Below are 17500 nucleotides of genomic sequence, written 5' to 3'. Positions count from 1 at the left end.
ATGAGCTTCGTCAACGCCGAAGGATAAACGTCGACTCCGTGAAGCTGATTTGATTTTAAATCGACGCGACAGGACGGAGCGAATCTGTGATAGATTGATCAGGTCTGCTGTGTTGGACCGGATGAAGGTTCCTGTCACAGAAAAGCTGCGATCGGGGAGCAGCAACGATCGCTGATCCGACTGCAGTGATTGAAAGTGATGATGCCCTAAATGTAATCAGATTACAGATGGAGACTACCGATCTGAGCTGATAATCAATCACTGAGTCAGTCAGCTGTTTCAGGTGCAGCAGGAGGGGAGGAGTCAGAGAACACCTGGTAGCCAGCAGGAGTTCAGAATCTGTTACCACGGCAACTCAGACTCAGAGTTGAAGTGGATCAAAAAAGATTAAATCCCGAGTGTGTGTCTGTGTGTGCGTGCGTGCGTGCAGTTTTCACCGACCTGAGCTCTGACTGAACACTGCTGCACATCCTGTGTGAATGTGGAACGCTACAAAACACTTTACACTCACAGTCCAAGTGTTCGTTCTCTCACACACACACAGATTGGTCACTAATTATTAATCAAAGATTTCTGCAGTTGCTCTACAGTCAGAATAATCAACCACTGATCGTTACGGACTCTTAAAGACCAAAACTGAAGTTTAAATCAAATCAGACCTCAGACCCATCAGGTCGACTCTGAGCTCGAGAACCTGCTGGGGGTGGATGAAGTTGTGTAGATTCCCACAGGAACACCAGCGGAGGTCACGCATCAAACCTGTGGATTCTGTTGAATAAACGTTCTCCACCTTTGTGTACGAGTCAGAAAAATAAAACACCTTCAAAGAAAATCTGAAACTTTTATTTCTAAAATCCAGACAACTTCCTGCTTTGATCTGAAAATCTCTCTCTGTAGCAGCTGATGTAGGAGGAAATATGACAGGATGATGTCAGCTCACTGTGTGCAGAAACAAAGTAAAGGAAACCATGTGATCAGATCAGAGGAGGCGGAGCTAAAGGTGAACAGCGACTGGTTTTAATTGGCTCAAAGAAACTCCGTCACAGGTAAAACAGGAAACGGCGCCACTCTGATCACAGTTCACAGGTCACAACTAAAAGTGGGCTGCTCTCTCATTGGCTCAGAGTCCCGGGAGCAACCAATCAGTCCACATATGGAAGAGAAAAAAAAAACGAAAACCGAAGAGGACAAACATAACGAGACGAAGAGGAAGCTGAACTCCTGGAGAAGACGAGACAACAAAAAGAACCTGGAATAAAATAAAGGAGGGGGGCGGAGCCGTAAGAGCTCCTCAGTCTGTACAGCGGTCACATGATGCCGTTGGTGAGGTACTGGAAGCCGTCGTAAAGTTTGGTGGTGAGCGACCTCATGGAGCCGTCCACCAGCTGATCGATGAGCAGCTGCAGCTGCTCCTCCGTCAGGCTCATGTGGAAGCGCTCCTTCAGGGCGCGCATGGTGCTCGAGCCGTGGAAGCAGGGCAGCTGGGAGCCTGGGGGCACAGAGGGCGGAGTTAGTGCTGTGGGGCAGGGAACCGCCACCAGGAGGAGCTGTGGCAACTCACCTTGCTGCATGATCTCCACAATCTGCAGCACGCGCTCCATGTGCTTCCTGGCTGCGATCAGGCCCTGGAGCATCAGCATCTTGTAGTAGTTAAACATGTCGCCATCAGGCCCGCCCATCACCTGACAGACGAGGCTCGGGGTTAAAAACAACCTGACATATCACACCAAGGGCTCAAACCTCCCACTGAAGCCTCCCTCAGCCCTCCTCCTCTAACAGGAAGCCCCGCCCCCTGGCTGTACTCACGTCCACAAACTCCGCGGTTAGCTTGAAGGCGGACGTCTCAAAGCCGAGGTTTCTGGGCGAGCTGGACAGGATGAAGCCGAAGTCGATGTGGATGATGTGGCCTTCGGCGTCCAGCAGGATGTTCCCGTTGTGCCTGTGAGAAGGGAGGAGCACATTTAGCGCGGCGCTTGGACAGCGTACACAGGCGCGAAGATGTCACAGACTCACCTGTCTTTGACCTGCAGCAGGTAGCAGATGAGGCTGTAGCCGGCGCAGCTCTGCACGAAGTTCCTCTGCGCCGTGAGAAAGGCCTCGGTGGTGGGCGCGCCGTGCTCCTGCAGGAAGTAGTCGAGCAGCGACAGCTGACTCTGCTTCTTCACCTGGTGCAGTGACACGGCGTTCACCACGGGCTCGATCATGCCGCTGTCCGCCGACAGCACCAGGATCTTATACGGCTTGATCCACAGCGGCACGCGCTCCTGCTCCCAGATCGACTGCACGCGCCGTCCGCGGCGCCGTCACATGACACAGAGAGGAGATGATGAGAAGAAGAAGGGTGGAGGGACAGGTGTGAGGTCGTGTGATGAGGTGGTGTTACCTGCAGCTGCCGCAGCACCTGGAAAGCGAGCAGCTCCTGCCGCAGGTCGTCTCCACACTTTACAATGACAGACAGGAGCCTCCAGGTGGGCAGGTGTCCGTACGGAGAGCCCTCCCTGATCCTCCTGTAGGAGACGCACGGGGAGTCATCGTCACCAACACCATCTCCAGAGCACACTGCACGCGCTCAGTAAACCTTAGGACGCACCCACCTGACTTTCTCCTCCCACGGCTCCTTCAACGCCACCGCCGACGGGTCCTCAGGGTCCCGTTTGAAGGTGGTGGGGGCCTGGGCGAGCTGCTCTGAGAGACGCCGCCTGAAACACACAGCATCATTCCTGCAGCTGTACTAACTCGGTGCGCTGCGTCTGAGTCAGGTAAACTGAGGGAAACATATTTCTGTACGTGTGAGTACCGTGTGTACTCTGACCTGATGTCTCCGGCGGCGATGAACACGGGCTCTTTGCTCTCCAGGCTGGTGATGCTGTCCACCGAGAACTGGCTGATGTTATCACAGCTGTTGGTGTGAGTCTCCGGGAGCTGCAGGGGGAGGAGCATGAAGAGTGGGTGTGTGGGTGGGGGGGGGGACAGAAGGAGGAGTGGTCAGTGTCTCCACGAGGAAACTGCTCTGCAGACTGAGCTGCTAACCTTCGAGTACTGGGATCAACAACAACAACAACAACAATCTTTATTTATAGAGCACATTTAAAAGCCAAGGGCATGCCAAAGTGCTTTACATAAAAGAATAAAAGAATAAAACAATTAACACTATAACATCAGAGTCATAAGTGTGGAATTATGTTCACAGGTAAAAACCACTAATAAGAGTAAACTATAGCACACAGCTATAGCAAAGTAAAGCTGTACCATCAAACACAGTGATAGAGAACATAGACAACGCAAGACAAACAGAAAAATTAATAGAATAACTCACTGCAAACAAGGCCAGGATTTAACTGGTAGAAAAAGCAAGTTCAAACAGATATGTTTTAAGCCGTGATTTAAAAGATTGAATAGAATCAGACGCCCGGATGCCAATCGGGAGATTGTTCCACAGCTCAGGTGCAGCTAGAGCAAACGCTCGATCACCTCTAGACTTCAAACGAGATCTGGGCTGAACCAACAATGACTGTGAGGAGGATCTTGAAGCCCTCGCAGGAGCATATGAGTTTAAGAGTTCCTTAAGATAGCTTGGTCCTGTGTTATTAGTAATTTTAAAAGTAAGCAACAGAATTTTAAATTGAATACGAAATTTCACAGGCAACCAGTGCAGATCAGCAAGGACGGGAGTGATGTGAGCAAACTTCTTAGTTTTAGTTAGAATGCGTGCAGCGGCATTCTGGACTGTCTGTAATCTATGTAGAAGGGTAGAGTGGAGACCACAATAAAGTGAATTACAATAATCTAGCCTTGACGTTACAAAGGCATGGATGAGCTTTTCCAGGTCATTGTGCGGGATGTAGTGTTTGGCCTTAGAAATAAGGCGAAGTTGGTAAAAACTGGATCTGACGACAGCAGACACTTGTTTATCAAGTTTAAATGAGCTGTCAAGTAGCACACCCAGATTCCTAACAGTGTCAGAGAAAGAGCTGCGGCTGAACAAGACGACGGCGAGAGCTTCCGCATGCCGCCCCAGAAAGGTGACGGCCATCTTTATTACCGTTGTGTGTGGCGTGCAGCAGCGTGCTCTGACTCGTGTTTTTCACTGATCATTAATGAAGCTGTGACATGACAGCGTCTGAGGTCAAAGGTCAAATAACAGGTAACGGTGCCATCACACAGACCTCACCTCCGTCTGCGTCGCAGCATGTTCTGGAACCACCTCACTACCGGGCTATGACATCACATGCTCACCTCCACCTGCAGCTCTCCGATGTCGTCCACGGACCACGCCTCGTCGTCGTTGTCATAGTTCGGAACGACCGAGAAGCTGCCGGCTCGCTGTTCCGGCGTCATGCCGCAGTCTGGCAGGTTCTCCACAGAACGCGTGCTCCTGATCCGGTTCTCTGGGATCCGAATGGGAACGCTGGACGTCTCAAAGTTCTCACACTCCAGAACCTCCACATAGATCAGGTACGGCGCCTGAGGGGAGGATATAGGTCACATGACTGATGAGGTCATGGGTAACAGGACGTTATCTGACAGGCGTTTCACCTGGGCTGCCGCCGGCGGTCAGCCTTCCGCGGGCGGCGCTGTGAACTCTCACCTTGTCTTTAGAGTTGAGCACCACGGCCTGAGTGTGCGGCACTCGCACCACGTGGTGGTCGAAGGCGGAGGTCGGCAGCCATACGCGGGCCGGCAGCTTGTGGTTGAGCAGCGACAGCTCGGAGATCAAACGCTGCGTCTTCTGCTCTTTGGTGGGCAGCGTGGCGAGACGCTTCCCGATGCCCATCAGAGACTTGATGAACTCCCTCTGAGGGGCCAGGCGCACCGGCTGCAGGCAAGACACACACAGTCAGAGGGCGAGGGGGAGGGGCTTACGGCTCTGCCTGTCACAGCAGACCAACTCAGAGCGAGAGAGAGAGAGGTGAAGGTTTGATGTTTGTGTGTCAGGTTCAGATAAAGCGAGCGAGCTCAAACATGAAGGCCGAGGTCACAATCACCTGACCCCGCCTCAAGTGTTCAGTCTGCTCGCTGAAGTGAACAGTCTCGTTTTTAGGGCACTTTTGTTTTAACGGAGACACAAAATTGACCAACAAAACCCAGAAAAACACAAAAGTTACAAACTGATCCTTATAACCAGCCCGCCTCCCACAGATCACAGTGGGTCACATGATCGCAGCCTGAAGGGGACACGAGACCATCGGTGGGAGGAGCCTGTCAATGATCTGAAGGCAGCTGAAAGCTTCTAAACCCAAACCCAAAGAGCATGACCCAGTAAAGACCGACCCCACCGTCAGGCACGGCAGGGGAAAATCTGAGCCGACAGATGGGACCACACACGGGAAAACCTGAGCACGGCTGAAGAAAGGTCCCAAAACAAAGCAGGGGCTAAGAAAGAAGCACATCAGGGTCACGCGGAGTCCGAGCTGCCAACCTCCGCCCTGCAGGAACTCTGTAGAGGGAGCTGAAGCTCCTACAGAGTTTCTGCAGAGAGGAGCCCAGAATCCTCCGGAGATATGAGCCAGCTGACCAAGGCGTTCTCCACCGAGGACGGATGCGTGCTTTTACGTTCTGTCTCTCCGTTAACATCAAAGTTTCACAAAAGTCTCAGACTGTTCACATCTGTGAGCAAACCTTTTCTGTATCCAAGTATCAGTGTATCCGAGTACTGGCAGTGAGTGGAGACAAACCTGACACACAAACGATGGAATCACGAGGACGATCAGATCCCGATTGGAGTACAGCCCGAGTCCGCAGACGTGACGCTCACGTGTCATTGCTTGAGCACACGTCTGTGACTGAACCAGAACCAGAATAGGAGCCCACACACTTCATTTCCCACAATGCACCTGGAGCTCAGAACAGGAAGCAGCTGAACTTACGGGACGGGAATCGAACTCCAGACTGTCGGAGCTGGAGCTGCAGTCCTGAGGGTCAGAGGACGGGAGGTCAGAGTCATGTACAGGTGTGCTCGCTCTAAGCTCACCTGTCCTGGAGGTTTAACCTTCAGCGGCCTGATGCGTTCAGAAATCGGCGCTGCCTGGGCCCGTGACGAGCCTTTATCACTTTACACGCACGAGCTACAACCTGAGCTCAGCTGGTGTTAAACGCCTGTGGCTGCCTCACCGTTACAGTAAAAGTGGGCGGAGACAGCATCCGTACCGCCGCTGGTGTCTAACAGACCGCACCCTGAGTCGCCCTGGTGCGTCACCTCATCTCTTAAACTGAATGTTCACCATGTGCAGACACACTGCAGGCTGCCATGTTTCCACGGAGTAACCTCCCTCATCATCCTTGTCATCACAAAGCACTGCGAGGCGTCTGTGGTTCTGTTCTTATATAAATAAAGCTGAATTGAACTGATCGGATGTTTGTTTGTTTGGATGATTCCAGATGTTTCACATCGATTGGCTCCAGGTCCTCGGCCACATGGAGCCCCGGTCTCTAATCTGCTCATTGATTGGCCAGTGATGGAGTGCTTCCTGTTTGTTGAAACCTCCTAGGACCTGGGTCCACATCTGTGGACATTTTGGGTTGTCTAGACCACAATGCTACATTTTGCTCTCGGAGGGTAAAAAGATCATTCTTTGTTTCTACATTTGTCGGGTCCCAATCAGCTCAAATAGCAAAGAGGGATTAAAAATGCACGCCATGAGAGACTTTGGGTCATAGGAGGTTAAGAGCTGAAATTTGTTTGAACAAATGAACTCTGACCTGCAGATACCTCCCACAGGGCACGATCACCTGACTCGTTTCACTTCAAAACCTGATCAAAAACCCGGTAAAAGCCGGTTGATAGATAAAGAACCACCAGCTGCGGCGAGTGATCGGCAGCCAGGGTGTTCTGGGAAAACTCCCTTGGTGGGTTAACTGCACCCTCCAAGGGCGGGCTGTTACCTCGTCTTGGCTGGTTTCCACCTTCGGATTGCTCGCCGTCCTCTTCAGGTTGCTGCTCAGGCTGATGCTGACCGTGGCGTCCGACTTGGAGCGTTGATGCGTCCTCTTTGTGGGCGATAGGCTGTGATCTCCTCCCAGGGGCCCGGGGCTGACGGTGGGCGGCGCCGCGGGACAGAACGGCGTCAGGGCGAGGGGGTCCCTGCGGACCCGTGGCCCGGCGGGCTTCAGTTCGTCGGACAGGATGAGCTTCCTCAGCTTGGTTCCCCGGGAGTGGCGCTGCGTGGAAATGTGCATGTCGGACGAGTAAGCGCCGAGCAACCAGGCACACTGCAGGCTGAAGGAGATGCTCTGCCTGCAACGATGCACCTGCAGGACACAGGAAGCAGTCAGCTGATCGACCTTTAACCCCTGCTCTGATTGCGTGTTCAGACAAAACGGCAAGTTTCACCTCGGAGTTCAGATTTAAAGATTTACTTTTCTGGTCTGTCTGCCTAGATTGGGTAACGATTGGGTAGCACTTTAACAATTTCCTGCCTTCATGGACATGGTCCCGCCTCCTTCCACGGGTGAAATGCCATGTTTGGTCTGAACACGCTGCGTGGTTTCCTCCATGCAGGAATACAGAATCTATCGACAGCATTGATAACGTGAGTGATCAGTAACGTGAGGTACAGGTGCCGTTCAGGTTCTGGTCCACAGTCAGAGCGTCACCTGGCCATCGGCGCAGAGGCTGAACGCCTCCATGCTGTGGGGCGCCTCAGGTCTACCAGAACTGACACGAAAACAAGTCATCTCACGTAACCCTAATGTACAGTAATCTAAGGTACAGTAATCTAATGTACGGTAATCTAATGTACGGTAATCTAAGGTACAGTAATCTAAGGTACAGTAATCTAAGGTACGGTAATCTAATGTACGGTAATCTAAGGTACGGTAATCTAAGGTACGGTAATCGAATGTACAGTAATCGAATGTACAGTAATCTAAGGTACAGTAATCTAAGGTACGGTAATCTAAGGTACAGTAATCGAATGTACAGTAATCTAATGTACAGTAATCTAAGGTACGGTAATCTAAGGTACGGTAATCTAAGGTACGGTAATCAAATGTACGGTAATCTAAAGTACGGTAATCTAATGTACGGTAATCTAATGTACGGTAATCAAATGTACGGTAATCTAAGGTACAATAATCTAATGTACGGTAATCTAAGGTACAGTAATCTAAGGTACAGTAATCTAATGTACGGTAATCTAAGGTACGGTAATCTAAGGTACGGTAATCTAAGGTACGGTAATCAAATGTACAGTAATCAAAGGTACGGTAATCTAAGGTACGGTAATCTAATGTACAGTAATCTAATGTACGGTAATCTAAGGTACGGTAATCTAAGGTACAGTAATCTAATGTACGGTAATCTAATGTACAGTAATCTAAGGTACAGTAATCTAATGTACGGTAATCTAATGTACAGTAATCTAAGGTACAGTAATCTAAAGTACAGTAATCTGATGTACGGTAATCTAATGTACGGTAATCTAAGGTACAGTAATCTAAATGGTAAATGGTAAATGGCCTGTATTTATATAGCGCTTTTCTAGTCCCTAAGGACCCCAAAGCGCTTTACATATCCAGTCATCCACCCATTCACACACACATCCACACACTGGTGATGGCAGCTACATTGTAGCCACAGCCGCCCTGGGGCGCACTGACAGAGGCGAGGCTGCCGGACACTGGCACCACCGGGCCCTCTGACCACCACCAGTAGGCAACGGGTGAAGTGTCTTTCCCAAGGACACAACGACCGAGACTGTCCAAGCCAGGGCTCGAACCGGCAACCTTCCGATTACAAGACGAACTCCCAACTCTTGAGCCACGATCGCCCCAAGGGGTACAGTAATCAAATGTACGGTAATCTAAGGTACGGTAATCTAAGGTACAGTAATCAAATGTACAGTAATCAAAGGTACGGTAATCTAAGGTACAGTAATCTAATGTACAGTAATCTAATGTACGGTAATCTAAGGTACAGTAATCTAATGTACGGTAATCTAATGTACAGTAATCTAAGGTACAGTAATCTAATGTACGGTAATCTAATGTACAGTAATCTAAGGTACAGTAATCTAAAGTACAGTAATCTGATGTACGGTAATCTAAGGTACAGTAATCTAAATGGTAAATGGTAAATGGCCTGTATTTATATAGCGCTTTTCTAGTCCCTAAGGACCCCAAAGCGCTTTACATATCCAGTCATCCACCCATTCACACACACATCCACACACTGGTGATGGCAGCTACATTGTAGCCACAGCCGCCCTGGGGCGCACTGACAGAGGCGAGGCTGCCGGACACTGGCGCCACCGGGCCCTCTGACCACCACCAGTAGGCAACGGGTGAAGTGTCTTTCCCAAGGACACAACGACCGAGACTGTCCAAGCCAGGGCTCGAACCGGCAACCTTCCGATTACAAGACGAACTCCCAACTCTTGAGCCACGATCGCCCCAAGGGGTACAGTAATCAAATGTACGGTAATCTAAGGTACAGTAATCTAAGGTACAGTAATCTAAGGTACGGTAATCTAAGGTACGGTAATCTAAGGTACAGCACTCAGTCTGTCCCGCAGTTTCGACGCTCACTGCACTCGGAGCACTGGCAGCTCTGAGTTTAGGACAAGATTTGGTTAACGCTACACCCCACCTGGTGGTCACCTGACTCAGTAGGAGACGCTCAGAGAAGCTTAGAAACCAAACGACACCGTTACCATCCACCAACAAACGCCCCGTAACGCCTGGCCACACCCACCACATAGGGTTTGATGGCGTCACCGACGTCCTCGTCCATGTGGATGTACATGTTGAGCAGCTGCGGCAGGTAGAAGTCGACCTCCTCGTGCGGGAAGCTGAACAGGCGGTTACCGATGTAGGCCTGCACGCCAGGCTCCTTAGAGTTGTGCAGGTAGGAGATCGCCATGGAGACGTCAAACAGCTTGGACTCGAACAGGCGCAGCAGCCACGACTGTTTGGAGGGGTTGTGTCTCTGCCGCCGCCGCGCGCTCTTGACTGAGCCTGGCGCCGGGCCCTCTGGGTCGGACGGCGGCGCATCTGGTCCCTCCTCGCTCTGTGATAAGGTGCTGTCGGAATCCACCTGACGCAGCTTCACCTTCTGCAGCACTTCCTGACACGCCCGCTGGGCTACCTCGGCATCAATCACCAGGCTGAGCTCAGCCACTCCCTCGTTGATCACGCCCAGGGGAGGGGTAGTAGCCTGTGGGGGGCCGCAGGAAGAGGACGGCGTGGAGGGAAGAGACAGCGAGGGCGAGGAGGAGATGGAGGGCGAGGGGCTGTTCTGATCCGAGTGGGCGGGGGAAAGATCCAGCTCAGCATCCTCCATCATGGCTGCCAGTTAGCTCCACCCTCTGGCACTGAAAGACAGAGAGGTCAAAGGTCAGGCTGTGTGTTGTCAGTTTAGCTGATTGGTCAATGAGTCAGCGGCGAGGGGGGGTTGTGTGGCGAGCTAGGCACCGGTCACAGGAATGACGGCATGTTCACAACCATCAGACAACATCATCAACTGATCAATCTGCTGATCGATCATGCATTACGAAACAGGAAGTGCTAATTTGCAGATCTTTGCTTTTCAGCGTCAGAGTAAAACAGATCCCAATCAGGATCAATCAATCACTGCTCTGCTGCTCAACAAAGACATAACAAACCTTCCTCTGAGCAGGAGGAACTATTTTCTGTCTACGTCTACACTCGCCGACCACAGGAAGCGTGCAACTCGCTCACGTCACAGCCGAGGAGAGAGACTGTCTGAAACAGTTACAGGTGAGAGCGCACCTGAGCAAGTCTCTGAGCTTCAGCCATATCAAATAATCAGTTATTGATCAGAGAGACTGCCCTCTATAAAACAAGCTCAGTCACACAGCAGGTGTGATGCTGGGGTGGGTGTGGTTTGTGTCCCTGATCCCTGGGAGGTGCGCTCCTCACATCATCAATAAATCTGGCCAGGCATTCACATGAGGGGCGAAGTCTGCACGTGATCAATCATTAACAGGTGATTTACAGAGAAGAAATAATAAAAAAGCGGAGTGAGTCACCAGGACAAGTGTGTGTGTTGTAAGTTTGACAACCCCTGTCCGCTCAGTTTGATAACCACGCCCCTGTGACTGATGACGTCAGGGGCCTGATAGGGGCAACCTGAGTGCGTTGAACTGGTTTCAAGTCAGGTGAGACACCTTCAAAACACCCACACGTTTATCTTTGTAGCCCCACCTCAGACCACTTGAGCTGTACAGGCGTGACCTCCCGGGGTCAGAGGTCATCGGGACCAGAAATCAGCTGTTAGCCTGGCATTAAACTAACAGGCCATTTGATGGCTGACCGTCAGCTGTCCCAGTGACCCTATTCTAGCTCTGAGGCCGCTGTTCCCCATATTTGCTTTGGTCCTCTAGTCAGCTGACCGTCACCAGGCCGTTAGTCAGCTGACCGAGCGGCTCTATTAGCTGCAGCCTATTAGCCTAGCTTAGCTTAGCATTAGCAGGCCAACTGTTGCTGCCTGCGCGCAGTCCCCTTTTAAAGCTCCGTGCTAAGCTAACATTAGTAGCGGTGCGGGGACAGGTGAGCCCAGCCGGTGTGCTAACATGTCCAGGTGTTCCCAGGTAAGCTCTTCTTACCTGGTGATGCTCAGTGCGCGTGAAATTATGTTTTAAGTCCAGCTCGGGTCCATTGATAGAGTCCGGCCATCGTCTCAGCCGCTGCTTCTCTTCTTCCTCTGCGCTCCTCGGTTCTCTCACCGTGTCTGAGCAGCGCCCCCTGAGGCGGTGAACGGCCATTGCAGCGCCTCAAACCATCACAGAAATCCCCCCAGCAGGGTCATTTCAACACAGGGCCGATTTTAGCCCATTTTTGGGGGTGCTTAAGCACCCCCAAAATGAATCAAAGCACCCCCAAAGATTTCTTTTTTTTTTGACAATATTTGCTGTTTGTGTGACACACTACTAAAAATATAAAAAGCATACAGTACTGTACTTGTTTGAGACGTTACATTTTAACAACAAAAATATAGATAAAATGGTTTGTTCCAGCTCTCCCCTGCTCTGGCTCTAGCGCCGTTGCTGCCAGAGCGATGGTGGCTGAGACGCAGCGGAGCGGAGGCGTAAGTGCCTGGCTTAAAACAGGACATATTAGCTGCATTTAACCTTCAGTTACTCTTTATATAGTTGGTAGGAGTCAGAACATGTTTCTTTTTAGCTGAAAAACATTACACCAGGTAACCTGCAGTGTTGGAAATGTGTTTTTCGGCGATGTTTGCTGCCCTACAATCCGTCCTGCTCTGTAGTAAAATCAGCAACATTTGACCGTCCTGTTGCTCCCATTGAAATGTATACAGCCTGTTTAAAACCTAAAACTTAAAATTGTCTGCAGCCTGCTGTTGTTACCACTGTCCTGTTTGAAATGGATACTAACTGACTGGATGCCCATTAACCTTATAACTCCTGTTGTGTGTGTGTGTGTGTGTGTGTGTGTGTGTGTGTGTGTGTGTGTGCAGACAGCCAGGTTCATAATGGATATAAGGAAGTCTTTTTTCAAAAAAAAGAGCCACATTCAGATAAAAGTGTAAAATCAAATGATCCCTCAATCAAGAATAATGTTGGATCAGTGTTTCAATATTTATATCTTTTATTAGATGTTCGTGTGGTTTGGTTATTTGCCTTTTGGTTTAAAGTACACTGAGAGAGGACTTTTTCATTAGTGATCTTAAAAGTATTTTTTTCATATTAATGTAATTTTTCATCTAATTGAATCTATTTGTGTTCGATTGTCAGTCCAAAGAGGGAACGTGAGGAGAAAGTACAAGGTCAGGAAGAACCAGGTAAGCAAACAGACAGGGAGCAGTGACAGGCAGAAACTGTGAAACTGACAAAGAGAAAAACCTGATTTTACTCACAGTCTGGAAGTTGTGTCCTCCCTGTATTAAAGCTACTAAACAGAATCTGCTAAACAAACTGGGCTGAAACACTTTGAGCCTCTTTAACAACATCCCAACATAACATTATCATTGATCGGGGAGATTGAAATTCATGATATATTTGTATGTGGTTCAGCCACAGCTCTACTAAAACCTCAGCCAGTAACAGGTTGGCCAACCTTTGGACCGTCCAGTTGTCTGCATGACTGCCGCAGTACGTGCATCACATGTGTTCACTATCAGAAAGAGCCAAACAGCCCTGGTGGAGCGAGGAGCTGTAAAGAGAAGCAGATGCTCTGTTTCTAAAAATGTTTTAAGCTTGTTTCAAAGATTCTGTACAGCAGCTTTAAATGTTTTCCAAAAGCACACAGACACTTATCAGTGTTTCCTCACACTTGTTACAGTGTGGACCACCTGATAAAAGGTCAAGCTGTCCCAAGCACCACCATGAAAGCATGAAAGTCATAAATCTTACAACACAAAATTATTATTATTAAATTAGTAAAATTAGTATCTGCAGTAAAGATTTTTTCATACATTGTATACATTCTACCACAGGCAAAGTTGCCTCCATTTTTATAGTTTTTATTAATATTTTGTAATAATTTATTCTGTTTTGGGAGTGTTTTTTATGTGTCTGTATTATATTACACACACACTTTAAAAGTGAATCTCTGTCCAAAAAATGCACTCAGTTTACTTCTTAGTCACTATGAGCATCATTCATTATTCTCCCAGTAATTAAGGTTAGCATATATATTTTTCTATTCCAATCCATTCTTCTTTAGCAGCATTTAAATAACCTTTATCAGATTTGATGGTTTTGTTACAGACTTTTCAAAAAAGTGTTTTTCTTTTCTTTCACAAATGTGGGATTAAATTGTGTTCAAATGTGCAAAACAGTGATGTCATGTTTTGTGACTCGGACCCAGGCACAGAGAGACTTGATGAATTTAAGAATCTTATGATTTAATAAAGAAATTTGCAGACTTGCACAGAGATGGTAAAATTATGATGACTGATAATGGAGACGAAGACAACAGACGATGAGGACAGGGAGGAGCAGGGGTTTAAATGCACCAAGGAGACATTCAGAGAGAACTCGGGACAACGTTTAAGGATGCAGGGACTGACAGAGACGGGGTTTATCTTGCCTGGCTGGGCAGCTCTCTGGGTGCTCAGCACCCCCAAAGCTCTGATCCTAGAATTGCCCCTGTTTCAACACGTAACTGACGTCAAAGACTCCGCCTCCTCCGCTCTGTTAAAAAATTTAAACACCACCTGGGTCTGGGTGCAGTTCCCCCCTCCAGGGGCAAGGGTACCTAGACCCGGTTCGTAGAGTACGCTTGGGGAGTGTGATCGTGTGTACAGCGTCTCTTTATGTCTGTCTCCACGTTGGTTGAGTGTGGAGTGAGTGCATATGAGAGCATGAGGGTGGGAATGGATGTTTGTGTCTGTGTGTGCCTGTATGTCTGTGTCTATATGTCAGGTTGGGTGTCAGGCGCCACCTCTCTGGGGACATCTCAGGCCCTCCAAGGTTTGGAGGCCTATCTCCCCCTACCACCACTTCCCCTGCCAGTGGCGGACCCCCTCAGACATCGGTGCGTTGGTGGTTCTTTGTGTCCGGGGATGGGCGTCCAGGTACACACCGGCTCACTCCTTGGCGGCTGCTGAGTGAGCCCTCATCTGGGACTCTCCTCAGCTCTTTCTGGGACAGTGGCGCGGCTGCCCCTCTGTTGGTCTTCCTTGGTCTCTTGTGTTCTGGGGGCCTCTGGATGTCTGGAGTTTTGATCTCCTCCATACCTGCTTCATGCCCTGGAGGACGGGGCTGTGGCCCCCCCACACCCTCTAGCAGATTATTACATGAAGGAACCTTTTAAAAAAACAAGCGCGTCCATGCTCACAGGTGTACACACGGGTGATCACACACACCCTTTTTGGCTCCTACCTCAAAGCACACTGTGTTCTGTTGATCTTACGTGCTGCACAATAATGTTTAATATTTAGTATTTACTGTCATATTCCCATATATCATTGTGATGTTGTTTATTCTATTACTCTTGTTCTCTTCTGCTTGTTTTCTTTTTTCTTTCTCAGCAGGTGATCCAGGTGATCGATATATGCATTTTTTTTTTCTGCTCATTCTGTTGGTTTTTGTCTTTTGTCCTTCTCCCCCGTCCCTCTTCTCAGCTGTTTCTCTTTCCCTCTTTCTTTCTCCCCTTCTTTCCCCCAGTCAAGTCTGTCCCGTATTCAGCAAGTGAAAATAAAATAAACAATAAAAGGTGAATCAAATGGACCATTACGGCAAGGCTGGGATGGTCAGTTTGGTAAAGTAAATCCGTTGGGCATCTTTCTTTGCCTTTAGACAACAATTCTGATGCAAAAGAGCCAAACGGGACAGGCAGAAAAAAAAAAATTTTTAAATTATTATTCAGAGAGCTTCAAATGTTTTCATGAACATCACACAGCAGCACAAAGCTGTTTCATCTCCGCTCAGATGAAAAGGTGTGAGCCTCGATGTTTCGCAGTCCCCGTCTCTTCTTCCAGTCCTCAGCTCCTCAGGCTCACCTGAAGATTCTCAGGTGAACTCGTTTTGCACTCAGCCATTCACTGCAGTGAAGTTAAACCCGTACACTGCTGTGTGTGTGTGTGCGTGCAAAGGAGTGCTTAAAGGTTACAGTGGTGCTGAGGTCCAGTTGGCCCTACCAGCGCCCCCCACTGGCCATAGGGTGTACAATCAATCTATTTCACCGAGTGTTCTGGCGTCTCACAGGTGATCAGAGTGTCAGCTCTCATATTTATCAGCAGTTTATCACAGAGAGGAGAAACTAAAAGTTTACAGCAGCTGCTGGTGCTCAGATGAGACGATCAATTGACAGACAGATAATCTGCAAACAGCAAAGCAAAGCTGAGACAGAAAAACAAGCCGCAGCATCTTTGTGATAAAGTTTTAATTTCAGCTGGCGTGTGAACATTAAAGAACATTTTACAGACGTCATTGATTCAACAAGAAAAGCCTTTGATCTGATTTTTGTTTACTGAGTTGAATTTTCTCTCAGACAGGAGAAGAGCAGGTGAGTTTAACCTGGTAGTGGAACCTCTAGTGGCTGAAAGGAGCATTACAAAAACAAGCTGCTGTGATCCGCTTCACCTGAATTTGGAAGTTCAAAGTTGACCTGAAACACATGGCAGTGTGGAATAAAGCGTAATGGCCCTTTAACCTGCTCTTCCCAGGCTGGATGGAGACTCAGTGAGGAAGCTTTGGAATAATGAACAAAACATGGACACATCTGCTGAGGCTCAATTCCTCCTCATGGATTCTGGTACAGAAACACCGATTATATCTGATTCTGTTATTGATTATCTTTATGTGTGTGTGCTGATCTCTGCTGCACTTTATGTTTTTTTTCCTGCGGCCGATGTGATGGACAACAAAGTTATTCTAATGCGTGATGGTGACACCAGAAGTTACATGGAGATCAGACTCCTGCCTGAGCTGTTCTCAAATGTGTTTGGACTCTGAGGCTCAGGATGATCATGGCTTCACAGCCAGATGTCGGAGGTACAGTCTCCGCCGGGGTACCGCAGCTCGTGGGCCAGAACCGGACCGTCGGGCTCTTTACCAAAATCCACCAGGAAGTCCTCATTCAGGGCCAGACCGCCATCCACAGTGTCCACATTGATCTGCATCATCACTGATCCCTCCCTGAGCACAGACACAGTAATAAGCATGTGCACACATGAGCACCACAGCAGCATCCTGTGAGTCATGAAATAGGTCCAGGTGGACTGAGGTGGAACCCCTGTGGGGTCAAGGATCGCACCTGATCATGTCGGGGTAAAACTGTTTGTCCCAGCCGCTGTACAGAGACGTGGTCATGTAGAGGCGCCGCCCGTCCAGACTGAGCTGCAGCATCTGAGGACTTCCAGCGATACGCTTCCCCTGAGATGGACACAGGTGAGACACAGAACAGTTGGGACGGATGTACAGCATGAGGAACATTTAAATCCATTTATGTCTCTGCAGGTGCAGTCTACACCTGTACCCCCTCCTGGGGTTATCGTGTAACCATGGTTACTCTATCAGGGGCTAAGAAGACACCGGTTCTTCTACAGAGCGACAGGTGTGCTGCTTCCTGCCTCTCTGCTTTGTGATACCTTTATGATGCAGGGGCGGGGCTGCTCCTGGTTCTCTGGGTCCTCCAGGACTCTGATGGGTCCGTCCCTGACAATGCTTCCTCCCAAGAACACCTGGAAGAGACAGACAGATAAGCGGTCTTGTGCTAACGATCCACATATTCAGTGACATCACCCGACAGGGTGATAAAACCACACCTGGCCGACGAGCCGTGGGTTTCTGCGGTCTGTGATGTCATATTGTCTGATGTCACCATGCAGCCAGTTACTGAAGTACAGATAACGGTCATCCAGTGAGATCAGGATGTCTGTGATGAGACCTGCGCAGACAGACAGGTGATGTGGTCAGACAGGTGAAAGACTGCAATCAAAGGGAAATGACTGCACTCACCTGGCATCTCGGGCAACATCCATCCCTCCACCTTCTTACTAGGAATGCTGATGACCTTCTCTGCGGCCCAGTCCCCCTCCTGAGACACAGAAAGCATGTTAGCTTCAGCATGC

At 49.2% G+C, this 17500-nt stretch overlaps 2 protein-coding genes across 8 annotated transcripts in view; both read right to left on the bottom strand.

Annotated features, from left to right (window-relative positions):
* Positions 1–827: 827 nt before the first annotated feature.
* On the bottom strand, positions 828–11723 carry pi4kb (phosphatidylinositol 4-kinase, catalytic, beta). Of its 4 annotated transcripts, XM_086312707.1 has the most exons (13): positions 11565–11723; positions 9692–10310; positions 6883–7248; positions 5868–5912; positions 4589–4816; positions 4237–4464; positions 2813–2922; positions 2595–2699; positions 2384–2507; positions 2014–2279; positions 1807–1939; positions 1562–1682; positions 828–1489 (listed from the first exon to the last, which is right to left on the bottom strand). In XM_086312707.1, exons 2-13 carry the CDS (start codon positions 10280–10282, stop codon positions 1308–1310), a joined length of 2499 nt encoding a protein of 832 aa, XP_086168833.1. In that variant the 5' UTR covers positions 10283–10310; positions 11565–11723; the 3' UTR covers positions 828–1307. The 4 variants fall into 4 exon arrangements, with proteins under 4 accessions (XP_086168833.1, XP_086168830.1, XP_086168834.1 ...); XM_086312704.1 differs by having other exon boundaries at positions 828–1682; XM_086312708.1 differs by lacking the exon at positions 5868–5912.
* A 4069-nt stretch (positions 11724–15792) lies between these two features.
* selenbp1 (selenium binding protein 1) overlaps positions 15793–17500 on the bottom strand; it is a 9529-nt gene continuing 7821 nt past the window's right edge. For 3 of the 4 annotated variants that reach the window (XM_086312700.1, XM_086312702.1, XM_086312703.1), the window contains 5 exons: positions 17388–17466; positions 17195–17316; positions 17018–17110; positions 16684–16802; positions 15793–16565 (listed from right to left, as the gene is read on the bottom strand). In XM_086312700.1, the coding sequence (XP_086168826.1) occupies positions 16403–16565; positions 16684–16802; positions 17018–17110; positions 17195–17316; positions 17388–17466 (576 nt within the window). In that variant the 3' untranslated portion in view covers positions 15793–16402. The remainder of the gene's footprint in view (positions 16566–16683; positions 16803–17017; positions 17111–17194; positions 17317–17387; positions 17467–17500) is intronic. The other variant, XM_086312701.1, reaches the window with a different exon arrangement.

This window comes from Aulonocara sp. 'chitande type north' Nkhata Bay, linkage group LG11, assembly GCF_057382095.1.
Source record: "Aulonocara sp. 'chitande type north' Nkhata Bay isolate Kocher_YH1m ecotype deep benthic linkage group LG11, A_spYH_male_GT1.1, whole genome shotgun sequence".
Lineage (NCBI taxonomy): Eukaryota > Metazoa > Chordata > Actinopteri > Cichliformes > Cichlidae > Aulonocara > Aulonocara sp. 'chitande type north' Nkhata Bay.
The sequence above is the reverse complement of the archived record's forward strand: the minus strand, read 5'-3'. Positions and strand labels throughout refer to the sequence as shown.

Coding starts and splice junctions, on each gene's coding strand:
- pi4kb (XM_086312704.1), bottom strand. CDS start 10,282: ATGATGGAGGATGCTGAGCTGGATCTTTCCCCCGCCCACTCGGATCAG. Junction 2,923..4,236: donor TCGGAGAGCTGCAGGTGGAG/GTGAGCATGTGA, acceptor CTCCCCCTGCAG/CTCCCGGAGACTCACACCAA. Junction 2,700..2,812: donor ATCGCCGCCGGAGACATCAG/GTCAGAGTACAC, acceptor TGTGTGTTTCAG/GCGGCGTCTCTCAGAGCAGC.